A 19,419-nucleotide genomic window follows, 5' to 3' on the forward strand; every position below is an offset into this window, starting at 1 on the left:
AAAGTAAACAATATATTTTTGTAATAGTTGTAAATAGTTTCCCATCATCTATGTTGTCCACTAGGTTGTCATCACTAGTTTTAGTACCGCAGACTCTCGCTACGTGGCCAACAGCGCCAAAATGGCGAATATCAAACAGGCACAAAAGCACTTTAACAGCCACCAGTCCAGTGGTTTAAAGTAGAGGCCAGTGAATACCACTATCATAATTGACACAAAGAACCCATGCTACATACAAAAGTACTACGACTTTTCCCGTATGTTTCAGCGTACTTATTACTTCGATTATAATTTTTTTTATTGTGAACCGTTTACTTTGAAACAAAACTAAATTTTATAGGGAGCTTGCCCAAAAAACATACGTAAAAAACAAGCTGTAATCGGTACAGCTGCTTCTGAGACTAATTTAAAATCTATAATCTAAAAAAAATGCTAACATACGCAATCAATTAAACAGAGACAGACAAAAATAATTCTAAAAGCTATATATGCCTTACATGAGTACATGATCTATTAATTGTTTTTTTCGATGAAACATTTGAAGTAGACCCAGTTCCTACGCCTTCAATTTTCTTGTATGTATAGATCTCTTTAAATTATATATTAAGAAAACGCAATAGTTTCGAGGGGACTTTAGAGCATCCAGTTATTCTGGGCAGGATATATATACCACTTACCATTACATGAACCTCTTGCGCGTCTATTTTGTAAAAAAATTGGTAGTTGTAGAGACTGCCGATAGAGGTAAAAATACGATATCCACAGGACTAATGTTGTACAATACGTCAGCTGTATAGCTACAGGTATACTGCTATAAGCATTTCGGTGACACGTACTCACCAGATTTAACCCATTCAAAAAGAGCCTAGGCTAAAACAAATATGTTATGGCCATAACATATTTTTTTTTAATTATTTGTTTATCACGTGCGCCAGTCACGAGGGTGTCGGTGACGCGAACCCATAAGATTTCCTCCAACCAAAAAGTGCCTATCGCGGCTAAAAAAGTTTTCACGTCAAAAATAGACTCCCAAATTGTAATTTCAGTGTGTTTTGCCCTTGTGGAGGATCATAAATTATAAAAATAATAATTATCATAAAAATAAGCCTGCCGACCCAGTAACCATCTTAATATTTTTTATGGATGAGTAGGAGAAACTACGGGTCTGATTATAAACGATCAATTCCCACATTCTTTTGCAACACCAGAAGATTCACACTAGCGATAACGGCTTACAAAAAAAGTATAGATACTCTCTTTTTTTTAAGACCCATGTCATATTGTCCTGAAAACGCTGCGGAAGAAATTATATTCCTTAGCTTGGCTGTTTCAACCTATATTGTGTATTAAATCTATGACAATTTAATTCAGCAAAATTTCTCCCTAACAGTGCAAAATTGTTTGTTTATTTTCAGTATTCTTTATATGCTTCCTGCCATACCATGCGTTGGAGTTATGGTATTATTACTCACCAACTGCCGAGTATGATTATAATGATTGGATTCACGCCCTGAGAATAATAGGCTTCTGTCTCAGGTAAGTTCCGTACAGGTTCTACGTAGCAGCGAAGTAAATTCACGAGCAATTTATATTATAATTCGATTCAAAAGTTTAATGCGCTTTTGGAATGCTAAAGATGAGATGGTTAATGTATTTCGTTCGCGACGAAGCCTTAACTTACGAAATGGCCATTAAGGATGACATCAATTTCAAAGTTTTCCAAGTACTTAACGTTTATAAATATATGATTTAATAACTTAAGCTTTTCAATGCTAATGAGGTATTTTACAAGAGAAGGTAGAAGAACTTATAGCGACATGGCCTAGTAGGAAAAAACGTAGCTAAACTAAATACAATGACCTGACATTTTAGGAAAATTATGGGAATTAGGAACAGTCTTCAAACCGCTTATTCCAAATGATTTGAGTTTTCTTTAGTGTTAATTCCGCCAATATTTGTCTTTAAATAATTCGATTTTTAATGAATTCACCTCTACACGAGGCATCCTCAGGACGTGTTGACTCGCCAACATATTGGCAGAAATAAAACTAAAGAAAACTCAAATCATTTGGAATAATTATGGATTTCCTCAAAGTAACGCCTACTTCTATATATTTTTTTTCAAACCTCTTGCCAAGAATTCAAAAAAAATACTTTCAACGCAAACGCATGTGATTTATGCATATGACAATAAGAAGACATTCATGCATACTGCTTTTCATATGGTCATGTATATGAGATATAGATTACTGTCTTATAGATAGACTGACTGACAGAAAACGGAATCAGGGGTTTTTCTTTGCTACATTTACAACAACTACATTTACAAGCCCTTAAAATACTTGTTATTTCTTAATAGAGCGCAAGAAATAATACTAGGAGAGCTTTCTCTATTCTTCTAAGAGTGTGGTGCTACACTGACGTCAAATTAAATACTAATCTAAAATTAAATAGCAATCAATTTTGAAAAAAAATAAATGTGTGTGTGTGTACTAGAGTACACACGTAAGAAGTGAAACTTCTTCGTGTCTTAATATTTCTACTATTTACAACTTCACAGAAAATGAATAGAAAAAGGTTAAGAAAAAAATACTAATAGACATGCCTACATATCACTTTCAAACTAATATATTATTCTTTACATGACTATACTGAACTTTGATAAAAAAAAAACAATAGTGCGCCTAACCGAAAATCGTGACGGCATTGCTATAAAATTTCTCTCATACGTATATAAAGAAGTTTCACTTCAAAAACTTTTGATTTTATGAATTTCAGATTTTGATTTAGTTAATTTTTCTATGCTCTCCAGTTTCCTCAACTCATGCGTGAACCCCGTGGCCTTGTACTGCGTGAGTGGAGTTTTCAGACAACACTTCAACCGGTACCTGTGTTGTCAACGTAGCACTCTTCACCCGTCTTGCAGCTCTCGGCTCTCCAGAACTGCTATTTGTGAAACATCCTTCAGAAGCACTCATCGGCATCGTTGTAACAGGTAATAAAACTTAGAAAAAATCTAGGAGAATTAGAAATAGTTTGGGAAATCCAAATGTGCATGCCTTAAGCCCTAAAATTATGGGTGGATCAACTTTTTACCCACACTTTGCTGTGCTCGACCATTTCTTATTAAAATACGCTAATTGGTTAAATTAACACACAAAATGAATATAGCTAAAGTATCCCAGATTATTAGGCACAGTGGGAACTTGGTTACGTTCTCGAAAATGTATGATTTCTTCTTTCTATATATAAATGTAAGTGGCCTGCCTATGCATAGCAAGACAAATACCATGCATTAATATCATCCATATAATCTCCTATATTTCTAGCTTTATGTAGCTTTAATTTAAAATCGAAATTTGTGTACAGTGAGTCCTAGTATACCAACTACCTCGGTAACACTGAAAATGTTTAGAAAATGAAAAACGGCTTGATGAAGAAAGTGGCCAATACTTTTATTGTTTTTCCTCTCCTCCATCCTCCATCTCCGTTCCTCTCTACACATCGTCGCATTCGATGGAATCAATGAGAAAAGCAGTGGGCCTATTCTTCCTCAGCGGTCTCTTCTATGGCATTTTCGTACGCTTTCACCGCATCTTCAGGGCTCGTGAAGCTAGAATATCTCGAATTTTATCTTTATTTCTTGGGAATAAATTAAATATAAGTAATAAAAGTCGATAAAAGTAACAGGGCACCAGGTCAGGACTGTATGGCGGATGACTCAGTATCTCGACACCTGCCATAGTCAAATATTCAACATTCTGTTTTGTGGAGTGCGCTGAAGCTTTGTCGTGGTGAAGGAGGATCCTGCTTCGAGGGCGCTGCTTTCGAATTTTTTCCAAGACAACAGGCAAACAGCGATTGATAAACCAGTATGCACAAACTGTCCTTCCATCTTCTAGCAAAATGACCATTCCGACCAAAAAATGAGGCAATCATCTTTTTCCTTTCTTTACCTTAGTTGGCCGATCCTTGAAAGGAATCCACTGAGCTAATAGTCTTTTGGTTTCGGGTTCGTAGCAACATATCCAGCTTTCATCACCTGTGACGATGTCAAATACAGCATTTTAGCCGCCCCCGTTGAACTTATCTAACATTTGGCGACACCAGTCCATGCGAAGGTGTTTCTGGTCGTCGGTTAAAGTATGGGGAATCCATCTTGTACAAAGCTTCTTAAATAATCGTGTAATATTTATTGAACTTAACTCATACCAATGCGTAGGCTTGCCCGTATCTGCTGATAGGTCACTCTCTTATCTTCCTCTATCATGCGTCGCACAGCACTGATATTATCTTCAGTAGTCGCAGTTAAAGGACGTCCCTCACGCGGATTATCATTGAGATTGCTATGTCCACGCTTAAACTCGATAAACTAATTGTAATTAATAGTGTCACGAGATGGGGCTTCATTAAGAAATGCTAATCGCAGCCTATCATTGCTTTGTTGTTGAGTAAGCCCACAACGAAAGTCATAATAAATCATTGACCGAAAATCTTGCGATAGGTCCATTTTCACGTGTAACAAGAGTTTTAGATTTGCCGCCAATTCACAAAAACAAATGACAAAGGAATGCAATATACTACATAAGGTTACCAAAGAGTTCTAAAATTGAAATTCAAAAAATTTTTTCATTAGAAATGTTTCACACTTTCATTAGAACTGGGCACAGTTCTGAACATTTTCAGTGTTACCCACGTATACTTGACAGATGAAAACATACACTATTTGTTTAACCGTACTTTCAGTTTGAAGTTTTGAATTTGAAGCATAAAATATAAATTTTTAAGCACTATCTGAAATTGTAAATTGCATCAGGAAATTTCACCCTAGATTCAAAGGTTTAAAATGCAACTACAGAATTTTTATGCACCTTTTATTAAATTAATAAGTATCTAAAATAAACGTTCACTCAATACATTGATTTTTGAATCACCAAGATATTAAAATATCTTTTAGATATAGGTATATCAATAAGGCAACCTTATTGATATTTCTATATAACATGTTACCTTCAAAGTAACATTTCCTAATCTATTGAAACCTTAAAATATCCTTTTCATGACATTATTAAATTGATTATTTGAGCTATACGTTTTTCAACCAATTTTCATCTTTACCATGAATCATTTGATCTACTAAAGCTCAATGTTGATGACACAGATAAGTGTTAATCTTAGATTAAGGATTGGTCTACGCTCCGCTCCAACTAGATACAGCAGGCGCAGTCGCAAAGTGCGGCAACTAAAACTACGCCCATGTGGGCGTACTTGAGCTAGTCTCGGACAATGTGTAACGTTGGCGTGCCACATGTTCTGTTAAACTTTACTTATAATTGAAACTAAACTGCCGGGTTGCGTAGTTAAACTTTGTAAAAATAATACTAAAAGAAATAAGAAAGACGCTGGGATTATATATCATCAGTAAGTATTTTATATTTTATTAATTTCAATGTAAAATAACACGAAGCGTATGTTAAAAAATTTGAAGGATGCCATTGAGTGCCAAGATGTCACACACACAAGCATCTAATAGTTGCCGTAATTGAAAAGCTATAATTATTGTTCTTATTGTTAGTGCGGTATCTAGTTGGAGCGAAGGTTTTAATATTTAAAACGAACAAGTGGAACATGCAACCGGCATTTCGCACATTGTCGTGGGTTCCGTACTTATGAAATAACAAGAACAAAGAATTAATAAAAATATCTTATAGTAAATGTGATATACAAGAACAAATAGACACTTTGTTATCAACATTATTTAGGCGCCTAAGGCCTTATTTCAACTCCAATATTTATAATATTACAATAAAGTATAATGATTTTATCTTTTCATTTGATCAAAGTAAATAGGACTTAGATTGGATCGGATTATCTTTTCTTTTGATTTGTCTCGATTAGAAAAAGTATTGCTTATTTGTATTTGGATACAAATCCATTTTGCTTCGACTGCCAAAGATAGCAAGCGTCGCAAATATGTTGGTCTCAGTGAGTCATACATCTTTGTGCCGTTTGGTGTCGAGACACTTGGCCCGTGGTGCCCAGAGGCGCGGAGAATGTTCAAAATACTATCTTCGCGCCTCAATAAGGCTACTGGAAGCCCAAGCGCTGGCAGCTATCTCGGTCAACGGATCAGCCTAGCTATCCAACGCGGTAATGCTGCCAGTATTATTGGTTAGCTTCCACGTAATGATAGTTTTAATTTTATGTAGTCATAATATTGTAAATATAGTTATAAGATTTGTTTTGTTTGAATAAATAAATATTCATAGTCCATGTTGTATACAAGTATTTTTGAAAGTTACTATTAAAAATACTTCTACTTTAAGTTCAAAGCAGTCTTGCACTTCACCGGTTATTGAAACTTTGGACCCAGCTTCAACAAAGTAATAAAGTTTTCCAAATGTAAATTTTCCAAGCACTTGAGGTTTCTTTTTAAGTTTAAAACTTTGGCAGTTGTTTTACAGAAGATTTTAATTAAAGATTAGATTGTTCTTATTATTCATCAACCATTGAGAGCAAAACTCAAAGAAATAAATATCTTGACTGTTTTGTCTCAATATATTCTTGATAATGTAATGTATGTTAATAGGTATATAAGTGAATTTGCTAGAAACTGTCTTAACCATAATGATAACATCAGAAACAGACATAAGCTTATAATGCCTACTACTCGGCTAAGTCGAGTTAATAAGTCTTTTGTGGGTTGTAAAAGCATACCTATACATCGCGTATACGCTTTTACAACAAGATTCCAGAAAATGTTCAAAACAAAAGTATTGCGACATTCAAAAGAATTGTTAAAAAACGTTTGTGTGGTAAAGGACATAATATAAATGACTTTCTTAATGATACCACAAATTGGGAATGGAGCGACCGCCCTCAGGCTACTTAACTACTTACATAGTAAACATATTTTTTTGATGAAAAACAAAGCCTGCTGAGTTTGTTGCGCCTATTCTTCTCCGGTCTGAGGTATTCTTTTTTGAATGGGTGGTAGTGTTTGACTTTCAATAAGTGATGTCACATCGTATTTTAATAAAAATATTTGACTTTGAACTTATTTTCAGGAACCCCACAGAGAGTGTGGTAATATCTAACTATGATTATGGAAATAAGAAGAAAAACAACATAATATCGAGGAGCAGCGCTGATGCTGTCACTATTATGACTATTAGAGATTCGACAGATTTCATTACAGATGTGAACGAGAAAGCTATTAACAGATAGACGACTAAGCTATTTTCTTGTAAGGCTTAAGCTGACTATTGGAACCAATGTTAATATTGTAATATCTAACGAAACTGACTTGAATGTACCTATAGTTGAATGGTTTTATGCTGTCAATATAATATCACAATACTTTTTTTGGATATATCTAATATCTTTACACGAGCAATTCTTGTATATATACAACCTGATTCTCGGAAATGGCTCCAACGATTTTCACAAAATTTAGTATACAGGGGATTTTGGGGGCGACAAATCGGTCTAGTTAGGTTTCAATTTAATAAAATGTTTTATCCGTGTTTTAATGAGAAACTGCTACAATAACATTAGAAAGGTAAATTTCGTTACTATATACAAGACTATAATAGCTCAGATGGGACATTGGGTGATCCGGAACGCAGAAGACCCCGGTTCGAATCCACACGACCTATTTTATTTTTCGTTCAAGTTTTGTACATTCTTAAAACTCCGAGCAAGTCTCGGTCGTCCGGATATTGGTATATTATTCACGCATTTCGTTCGTTGTAGGCTGTTCATAAGCTCAGGAACTTAAATTTACTTCCCTGTATCGTTATTCATCATGAGAATCTAACTAGGAAGGTACAAGAATATTACTTTAAACATGTCACCTCGTAGGTGACAAGTGGACCACCAGGGGTATCTAGCGATTTAGAATTGTAATTGGCGAATGTGAAGCAAATAACTGGAAAAGCTCTTGCACGAAATATTTTAGTAACTAAACTTTTTTTAATGCAATATATGATTCTGAATGAATGAATGAATGAGATTCTTTAACGTTGAGTAGTATGTGTACACCCGTGTGTTTATATAATGTTGCTATTGTATGTACTCTTCCCGCAAATGATAAGCACTCATAATATTTTGATGGCCTTCGTATTTAGATTTCCATGTTTAAGCTGTTGAGCTTAGGTGAAATTAATAGTTTTTCAATTTTATGAAACTCAAAATTATTTGTAAATCCAAAAAAAATTACTCATAATTAGTTACTACACAAATCGAAACATAGCAGTGCGAAATTGTTCTCGATAATTATATTAAATTCTACCGCTTATGTAAATATTCTTATCTATCAGGTAATTTTTAGTCACCTTTGTATGTGCATATGATAATATGCGGACCATGCATATCCTAAAAAGTTGGCTTTGATATAATAAACCTACAACCGAAAACGTGGTCTGAGTTAGATCAAATTATTTATTCACCAAATACCAGATTAGAATGTTAATAATTTTATGTGAACATAATAGTTTGCATATAATCATGCATTTCTGATTTTTAAGAATGGCAAGAATGTATATATGATAGTGTGTAAAAGGCTTACTTATAACTATCGCACCATTCCGAAAAAATCCTACCAATATTATGTAAATAACTTTTCTTTTCAATACAATAAATGTATTAGAGACTTCAAACTTTCAACTGTTAATATCTCAACATGATTACAAATATCTAGAAAAAATGTTACAATATCATCTATAATATGCATTTAAATATAATATATTTAATATAATATTGTAAATAGCATCTTTTTTGTAAGAATATATGACTGTCGCTTTATCAATTTATCAATAGAATATACTTATCTGTACATTGTAATTATGAGCTACAAAATCTACAATAAATATAAGAAAATGATTTTAATTTATGTGTTTTATTTCCAATCTATTATTGCATCACATCTATTATTATAATCATAATTATTTATATCAGGCATAACCAACCGATAGAAAATACAATTGAAATATTGGTAATATTTTAAATTAAAATTATACTCAAATTAATACAAATAACAAGTTTAAAAAAAAAATATTTAATTATAATTACTTATATTTACAAAAATAAAGCATTTTCTATTTTTATCAATATGGACGTCTATCCCTCTTTATATATTATTATTGTTCACATTTTTAAGAGACCTCATAATTTCGTTGTTGGAGCGTCTAATTCGATCCCAAAATATGAAGTTCTTGTGCGAATTATTGCAATATTATTCCAATAAGAAGCCTATGTGTCATTTGCAGTCATGACAAAAAAAAGTATATTTTTTTTTTATGGAATAGGAGGACAAACGAGCGTACTGCGTTGTTAAGTGATCACCGCCGCCCACAATCTCTTGCAACACCAGAGTAATCCCAGGAGCGTTGCCGGCCTTTAAGGAAGGTGTACGCGCTTTTCTTGAAGGTACCCATGTCGTATCGTCCCGGAAACACTGCACAAGCTCCTTGAATACCGCACTGTGGACCGCCACACATCCAGATGGTGGGGATGATATCCTAACTTGTGGCGTGTCGTCCGAAGGTGGAATTCGGCGGCAGGAACCATTTTTTTTTTCAAAACGCACCCAATTTGACCAACGAATGTCCTACGAGGTCTTCCGCAACACACTTGCCTTATACATTTGATAAGTCATTCTATCTTCACTCATTCGCTCCACGTGTACAAACCATTTCAACATTGCTTTCTTAATCTTTCTCCCAACAGTTTCTTTTAGACCACAGCGTGCTCCTATTACTGTATTCGGAATACTATCAATTATTCTCACCCCACACATACAACGCATTGATCGCATCTCAACCACGTTACTATTTTGCTTTCATGCTTTTTCTACCAAACCCACATCTCACTTCCATTAATCAACAAGCACTCAATTATGAACAGCTAGTCGCGCCATTTTGACACAGTCTGGCGTTCATAAAGGCATGCAGCTGTCCAATCACATAGTTTTCTGCAGTCAATCTAGTTTCAATATCTCCTTCACATCTTCCGTATCTTGTAAACATGCTACCCAAATATACAAATTCTGTAACTTGCTCTACGTTTTCATCTTCAATTGCAATATTATACTCAAACACCCTTCACCCCTTTAAAACACCATCACTTTCGTCTTTCTTGCATTCACTTTCATACCTTTCGCTTAAAAGTTCTCGTTGAGCAGTCCATCGTTTGTTGCAACTCCGATGATGCAAGAATGATTTGATCATCTGTGTTGAAGAGGTACTTAACACACAATCCTTTAATATCAATCCCACATTCGATTTCTCTCATATCATTTATGCAGCTATCCATGAATAAATTGAACAATGTAGATTAGTTCTAGTTTATCTATTAATCTTAATGTTCTGTTATAATTGTATTAAACCAATTCATTGCATAACAATCTAAGTTGGTATTTTTATTCTAGTTAAGTGCTTACGTTCAGCTTTCATTTAACTAAAACACTTAACACTGAAACTGTATAATAAAATTGAAATTGTAATTCAGACCAGGTAAGGCACTATTCAGCAATGCGAAAACCGTGTACTGTGGTTTCCATCGTGCTCTGCTGTTCCATGCATACATAAAACAAGGTTCACTTACGGATTATACTCACTTATTCATAACATGCATATATTTGTGATGACATACATGGTCTATTACGATTCATAGTAACTTGACCTTTATATAGGCAGTAATCGTTAAGTGTGACCAGGAGACTATCCCGTAAGTATCCAATGTAGGACGTGATCAGTAAAATGATATTAATAACTTTTTGAAAATTAAAGAATAGTATATTACGCACCTAGAGAGAAAAGTAGGTCATTCTCACCTTTTTTTTAGAAGTTTGCATGGTTAATGTATATCATAATATATATATTTTTTTTAGTTTTATCATTCTCGCATTTTAGAAGTTATAGGGGGGGGAGAGACAGTTTGGAAGTGTCTCTCGCGCAAACTACTCAGTTTAGAAAAAATGATATAAGAAACTATCATTTTTAAAGACCTATCCATAAATACGCCATGTATACATGTTTGGGTTTGAAGAAAAAAAATAATTGTATAAAGTATGGGACCCCCCAAAATTTATTGTTTTTTTTTTCTATTTTTATTTGAAAATGTTAATGTGGTTCCCAGAATACATCTACTTACCTTTAGAAGCTCACAATACATAACTTAAGTTTCAACAGTATAGTTCTTATAGTTTTGGAAGAAAGTGGCAGTGACATACACGGACAGACAGACAGACATGACGAATCTATAAGGGTTCCAATTTTTGCCTTTGGCTAAGGAACCCTAGAAAATGAAGCTAGATAAGACAACCCCGCCGAGCCACTCTCTTTAACAGTAGGGATTGATTTACGGCCGTTCCCAATATACTATCTACAGATAGAGATAAATTACTACCTTCTACTGTCAGTAATTAGCTTTTAATAATCTGACGCTGTCCCAATATACCCGATAAGTAATTCTTATCGCCTTATATTGGGACGCGTGAACTCTCGCTACATGGCCAACAGCGCCAAAATGGCGAATATCAAACAGGCACAAAACTACTCTGACAGCCGCCAGTCCAGTGGTATATAGTAGAGGTCAGTGCTTTGCATATATTGTAAATGAAATGATTTGTAAAATTAATTTGTAAATAATATCATTCAGTTTTGAAAAGGGCAACCTTATAGTTTCTTGCTCGTTCTTCTCTAAGGAAATCTGCCTTCCGAACGAGCTGTAATAAAAAAGTTGACATATTTCAATTGTAATGCAATTTACCTACGAAATAAAAATATTTTTGTTTGTTGGTTTGTTTGATACACTTACAAACTTTGAAGATGACGAGATCTACGACAATTTGAGGAGCTCCGTGATATGCGTGATCAAATATTGTAAGCTTATATCGGGTCATCTGGCCGTTCTGCACTCGACGACACTCGACTGAGTCGACGGAGTAAATAATGCCAAAAAAGACTCATAGCAGCGGCAAACTAATAAAGCTCCTACAATTATTGAAAGTGTTTGTAAACATGTAGCTGTCAATATGTAAAAAAGGGTGATCCTCAGTTGATTTTCCCCATTTAGGGAAAACTGTAAGGATTGTTTTATTTATTTATTTATTTATTGGTAATCAACAGCGTTACAGTAAACGTTAATGAACAATAATATAAAACATAATTCTTAAGGCTATTATAGATTACTCATATTGACAATATTATTTTACATTAGTTTTACAACAAGATATATTACAGAACAACTGCCTCTTGTGTGGGTGTGAAAGCGAATGTGTGTGGGTGTGAAAGCGTATGTGTGTGGTTAGTAGATAATAATATGTATATATTTTAAACAAATGAGTAAGGCACTGCTTTAGACTTGTGTAATTATTAAATTAAGCATGAAATTATTAAATTTCACGCTTCAATTTATCCTTTTCTAACATGAAGATTTTTATTAATTTATTATGTAATACGGCTTTACTCACGATTTATCTGTGTAGGTACAAACCAGGTTAGTTTTTTTTAGTCCACGGGTGACACCAATAGTGAGATAGTGTCAGTGAACCGTGCTCGTCATCACCAACGGCGCATCCCGCACCCTCCGCCCTGTCCAGCCGCGCACTACGAGCACAAGTCCGCAGTAAGAGACGGGATGTTATCACGAACCCACTAAACTCACCCTGATGAAATACTTCCGAATGGTGGGAAATTTGTCGATACCCACACCGATAAAAGGTGAGTACAGCCGTATTACTAAATAAGTTAACAATGTCTTACGAAAGTTTTAATACATTGGTTTTATTAAACTTCTTCCAAAATCTATATAATTATCAATTAATTTTATTGTTTCAGCAGTATCTGAAAAAACTGTCAGTACAATCAGCTATAAGAACATGGTTTCAGCAGCCAAAGATGAAACACAACAAATAAAAAACTATTTAGATGGTGTCAATATATTAGTTCTATACTCTATAGGAATAGAAGAAATAGTTTCTATAGGAAACCTTTGAAATGAATTGAAAGATATAACTTTAGAGGGAGACTACATAATAGCAAACAGCAAATTCCACTTTCGCACGACACGCCACAAGTTAGGATATCATCCCCATCATCTAGATGTGTGGCTGTCCTCCACAGTGCCATTTTCAAGGAGCTTTCTTCCTCGTACTACGAAGCTGTGGAATGAGCTTCCTTGTGCGGTATTTCCGGGACGATACGACATGGGTACCTTCAAAAAAAACGCGTACATCTTCCTTAAAGGCCGACAACGATCTTGTGATTCCTCTAGTGTTGCAAGAAAAAAAAAGGTTCAACAAATGGGAGTTCATTTTAGACTACAACCTGCGCGCCTGTATCACTCCTATCAATATAAATTCTTAAGCACTAAATCATTTCTATTATCATTTATCATTTAACTTAAGGCTATAAATCAATCAATTAATTAGTTAAGGATGTTCGTATTCACTAGGGGAATATCTGCTGTCGTCTGTTTGAAAAGCCCGTTGGTGAATTACGTAAAGACGCATTCTGATTCAAGCGTAAAATGTTAAGGAATATTACACAAAAAAAATGATTATTCAATACTACCCACAATTTATTAAAAAGATTTTTATTTTCATTAATTATTGATATGTAATATATTTTAATTTAAAGCCACAACCTGAGAGTTGAACAAAGCATACAAGATTTTATGACGATACGTCACTCGAACGGTTAGCTCAGTTGGTTAGAGCACCGGCACGGAACGCCGGAGGTCATAGGTTCGAGTCCCGCATTGTTGAAACAATTTTGTTTTTCAAATTTTATTTGTGTATATTTCAATTCATAATTTATTACACCTCAGCTATTGTTATTAAAAATTTAAAACAAATGCTTACTCAACTTATATGTAATAGGTTGGGGTTAAAGTTTCTACACATTTTATATGAAAAAATAAATGTTCTTTAAATTTAAAAACATTTCGATGACCTTCTACCATTTTTTTAATAAAAGTTTAAAATTTTAAAAAATTCGACAAGTATTTTTGGACAGTCCTCTGACCGAACTTTGAACATCATATTTTTCGGGTACTCTGGTACAACAGTACGTTATCCAATTTTGGAGTAAATAACTTCTTCTGGGAATGTAAACCGTAACGTAACGCGTTACGGCGTCCGTTTGTGTGGCTTCCCTTTCTCTCACGTATACGGCAGCGATTGGCAGGGTCCTCCTCTCTCACTTGAATCAATTGTTTTTTTATATGATTAAATAATGATTCTAATAATGTACATACACAACATTCCAATGTATATATTATTCAAGATTTGTAACTACCAATAAAATATATTTATAATCAATCAAAGATTTTTATTAAAAATAACCATTCCCTACATTATCACATTAATATACATACAATTTTAGTCATAACTTAAGTTTTTCTCAAGATAAACAATTTCAATATTACATAATTAAATTAAGAGTTGTTTAAGTTGTCACTTTTTTATGAAATAAGGGACGAAACGAGCAGGATGATTAAAGTGAGAAGGTAATTGATACGCCCTGCCCATTAGGTACAATGCAGTGCCGCTCAAGATTATTGAAAAACTCAAAAATTCTGAGCGGTACTACAACTGCGCTCGTCACCATGAGACATAAGGTGTCAAGTCTCATTTGCCCAGTAATTTCACTAGCTACGGCGCCCTTCAGACCGAAACACAGTAATGCTCACATATATTGCTCCACGGTAGAAATAGGCACTGTTGTGGTCCCCATCTAGCCGGCATCCTGTGTAAAGGAGCCTCACATCTCCCACTCCTTTCGGACGTCTAATGATTCAGACGATTTTTTTTCATCACGAGTTATTTATCTCTTCAGAAACGGTTTCGATTTCATTACGTCTGAGTTAATAATCACAAATGACCACACGGACACTGATCCATTATTGAAAAAATCATAATGATGCTTTTTTCAATAAGCTCGTGTGTAACGCACATATCAAACTATTTTGTGTGCCAAGCTTTTTTGAAATAGATCAAAACTCTTTTAGTGTCAACCTTGCCCAATTTCTACAAAATCGAGCCCATTTACTCCGTAACATGGTTATATGCTGCTTTGGCGTAAAAATTAGCCGCATCGATTATAAACCAACTTTGTGTTACTCTTACTCACACTGCATTACATAAGTAAATTTTTATAAGACTCAAGTGATATTTTCTTTTTATTAACGCGAGTGTTACACATTTAAATAAAACACTTTTAAAGGATTAAAACGCGTGTAATTGTAACGGTTTTACATTAGATGTTTGCGTAAAAGTTACATTTTAATTTTAGCTAACCCGACGTTTCAAGACCTTTCCAGATATCTTTATCTTACGGGTTTTAAAAACCCATAACTACACATACCAAAAAAGAAGAGGACACTGTCAGTAAATTTTGCCAAAAACCATCTGTGTACAGCAAATACCACCTCCGAGGAAATAAATGGCGCTAAACTTCATAATGACAACTATGACAAATACTATCTTTGACTCACTTCATCTTTAGTCCCCCTGAAAACGAGATCTGGAAAGGTCTTGAAACGTCGGGTTAGCTAAAATAAAAATGTAACTTTTATGCAAACATCTAATGTAAAACCGTTACAATTACACGCGTTTTAATCATTTAAAAGTGTTTTATTTAGACTCAAGTGATGGTAAGATATAAGACAACAGTCTATGGACATCCGTAAGACCAGGGATCAAGAGACGCGTTGCCAGCCTTTAAGGTGAGTATACTCTAAACATGATGGTGTATATATACCAGTGGGAGGCTCCTTTGCACAGGATGCCGGCTAGATTATGGGTACCACAACGGCACCTATTTCTGCCGTGAAGTAGTAATGTGTAAGCATTACTGTGTTTCGGTCTGAAGGGCGCCGTAGCTAGTGAAATTACTGGGCAAATGACACTTAACATCTTATGTCACAAGGTGAAGACCGCAGTTGTAGTGCTATTCAGAATTTTTGGGGTTTTTCAAGAATCCTGAGTGACACTGCATTGAAATGGGCAGGGTGTATCAATTACCATCAGTTGAACGTCCTGCTTGTCTTGTCCCTTATTTTCATAAAAAAAAAATAAAAAAAAAACTGCAGTCGGTAATTGATAAATAAAAACTAAATAGAAGCCTAAGATCAGGGGTGGTCAAACGGTCGGAGTGCTTTTTGAGTCGATCTCGAGAAAAAAAAAACCGATGTAATAGTATTCACAGACTTTGTTTAAGGTTACTAAAATCGGTAATTACGTACTATCTTATAAAAATTATGCTCAGGAAATGCAGTGTCATGCAGATTCAACATCTAAAGTCACTCTTTAGTTAAGCTTAGAACTTTAGACACTAGAACGCGTTTGTAAGAAATAATAAACTCGCAATTTTGAATAATTATGAGTTTTTTCTTTGACATTTTAGAGCAGACCTACACCTACCTTGACTAATAAAATGCATATTATTGTACGCAAAAGTAATATCTATGTTATCGTTACACTCTACTTAAACGACAATCCTTCATCACACATACTTGAAGCCCCTCAGAGTCGATCGATCGTAGTCTAACAATTTTGAGATAGATTGCCAGCAGTTTAAGCTTGAGCACCCCTGCCTTAATTCATTTATACGTCTAGATATACTTGTGACAGCTGTGAAAACGTTAAAAAAATTGAGATTGATAGTTAACTTGGTTATTCTGAGCAATGTACTACCACAATACGCGAGTGTAAGACGTAGATTGTCACGCACACTAAAGTAATAAACCTGGCCTGTTTTCATCGGTTGCCTAGCAGCAAGAGGCTCTATCTAGTCGTATAAATTATCTAAGCTAGAAACAACATCCTAGTTTATATGAAATGTCATCAAAAAAGTCAGATACAAATAGTACCTACAAAACAAATAGATTTTATTACAACTTTATACATACTACTAGCGAACACGACAGACGTTATCCTGTAAACACGTCTTAGGTTTGAAAAATCAGTCCAGCCGTTAGGAGGAGTTCACTAACATGGGCAGGAGTGTATATGGACTGAATTGAGAATCTAAACCATTCTCAAATTCACTGGAACACATAAAAAAACGGTGTGGTGTCGTGGGACACCGGATAGGGACGAAGTTCCTCATTATAAAAATAGTAAATTTAAGTTCTATTCAAGGATTATAAAGGTATAAAGTGATTAATAGGGATAAAGAAATTAATCTTCGGGTGTAATTTTTTTTATTATGATTTTTTTATTGATAAAAGTAAAAATAAAACTACTTTACAAAGTTTATATATATAGTGTATAGGGGAATATATATATACATATATATAAGGGTGCCCTTTGCATCGTCCCATAAGAAACTTCGTTCCAAAAAATCATCAAAATCGGTCCAGCCATTTTGGAGGGGTTGTAAACGGTCACTGTCAACACATGTACACAAGAATTATATATTTAAAGATATGCGAAAAGATTTTTTTCCATATTTTTTAAATAAAGGGCAACCTTTTTTAAAATTATTACATTTAATATTTCGAACAAGGAAATATGGTATGAAAGCAAATATGGCAATACAGTGCTTAGGCTAGCCAACATTACAGTGAGAAGCAAAATAAATGTGAACAGAGTGTAGTCGACATTGCGCGGTCACGAATGCGGCTTAGACCACAAACAATGTCCGCTTAATATCAGAGACATATCGACACAATATGACCTCTCGCATATTGTGCTTGTGTGAATAACTTATTCCAAAATTGTTCTATTATTTCTTTAACTAGATTAAGGTCTAATCGAGGTTTAATTTCTGTTTATAAATAGGTACATAATATAGTATTATGAAACTGAAGTGGCAGTGGCCAGGGCACATAGTTCGACGTGCAGATGGCTTGTGGGACACAAAAGTCTCGACTTGGACTCGAATGGCGACCACGTACCGGAAGACGCAGTGTTGGTAGGCCCCTCACAAGATGGACCGACAATCTGACCAAGTTCGAGGAGGGCAGCAAAGGACCGATCGTTGTGGAGATCTTTGGAGGATGCCTTTGTCCAGTAATGAAATTACTGGGCAAATGAGACAACATCTTATGTCTCAAGGTGACTAGCACAGTTGTAGTGCCGGTCAGAATTTTTGGGGTTTTTCAAGAATCCTGTTGTCCTGCTCGTTTTATCCCTTATTTTCATTAAAAAAAAGGAGTGGACGTCTTCCGGCTGATGATCATGATTTTATTATACAAATCCGTAAACTCTATGATTAAAAATCGTTGACACGGTCGTGTGTTTCGCGTGAATATTATGTATATCGTATCGATAGATTTTTTTGAGCGTAGTATCGTAAGACAGGTATTATGAAAAGTAAGATTTATCCTTCAAATTTTTATTAATTTTTTGGTTCAAGAAATCATCAAAAAGTGCATATGTTTCGTCTGGGGTTATATTACTAAGCGCAAATTAATTATTATTATTATTATTTAACGTTACTTATATTATTACTCTTGCCTTTATATTTTAAATTTGCTTTCATAATAATGTATACCGGGTTCTAATCCCGGTAGGTGCAAACAATTATATTATGAATATAAATGTATGTTTTCGAGTCATGCATGTTAATTTGTATTTATTCATGTTTAATTATGTTTGACGTATTAAATTTATTAAACTACAGGCTAAGCCTAGTTTGGGGCAAGATAATTTGTGTAAAAGTGTGTCAATATTACTATTATTATCCCTGCACTTTGTGGTATGGTGTTTTATGGGTATTATAACATTACGTTTGAGTGGCCCTTTCCAAATTTATAAATACGATTTTTTACTTTTTAAGATGTAGAATATTTAAATTTTATTTTAAGGAAAATTTACTAAATTATGATAGACTATTTTAATAATTAAACAAGAAGGATTTATTAATATTTAATAGGTTATTAAGTATGATTCAAGGATATTAGAGTTTCCTCGTACAATCGTGAGAAAGACGTTCAAAGTAATTAAAACTATTGTAGTATATTGTCAGGCTTGGAAGATGTTCTCTATAAAAATAAAATTAGAAAAACAAAATTTTATGAGCGATGCGGGACTCGAACCCACAATCTCTGGCGTTCCGTGCCAGTGCTCTTACCAACTGAGCAAACCGAGTAGTGAGGGTATTAGAAGTGGGTGTATTAATAAGAAGTGAGGGTTATCATTTTAAAAACATAACATATTGTTTAGATGTAACTCTACTTACAAAAAATATTTGTCTACAGTATAATAACGCAAATTGAAACTATTGTAGGGTTTATATTGACAGGCTTGGAAGATGTTTTTAGAAATGCTTGTCTCAAAGAACCCCTCACCTTATATTGCTTACGGTCAAATATATTGAGGGATAAGAAAACTCACGTCTCAGGATATTAAAAAACTTTACCACGACCATCATGTTTACAAAGCATCCTCACATAAACAATGAGTTT

At 34.4% G+C, this 19,419-nt stretch overlaps 1 protein-coding gene across 2 annotated transcripts in view; it reads left to right on the plus strand.

The window, feature by feature from the left end:
- LOC126965978 (neuropeptide CCHamide-2 receptor-like) overlaps positions 1 to 8,769 on the plus strand; it is a 94,040-nt gene extending 85,271 nt beyond the window's left edge. For both annotated transcript variants that reach the window (XM_050809831.1, XM_050809832.1), the window contains exons 6-8: positions 1,416 to 1,536; positions 2,813 to 2,995; positions 7,068 to 8,769. In XM_050809831.1, coding sequence (XP_050665788.1) covers positions 1,416 to 1,536; positions 2,813 to 2,995; positions 7,068 to 7,227 — 464 coding nt within the window. In that variant the 3' untranslated portion in view covers positions 7,228 to 8,769. The remainder of the gene's footprint in view (positions 1 to 1,415; positions 1,537 to 2,812; positions 2,996 to 7,067) is intronic.
- The last annotated feature ends 10,650 nt before the right edge of the window (positions 8,770 to 19,419 follow it).

Source organism: Leptidea sinapis, chromosome 9, assembly GCF_905404315.1.
Source record: "Leptidea sinapis chromosome 9, ilLepSina1.1, whole genome shotgun sequence".
Lineage (NCBI taxonomy): Eukaryota > Metazoa > Arthropoda > Insecta > Lepidoptera > Pieridae > Leptidea > Leptidea sinapis.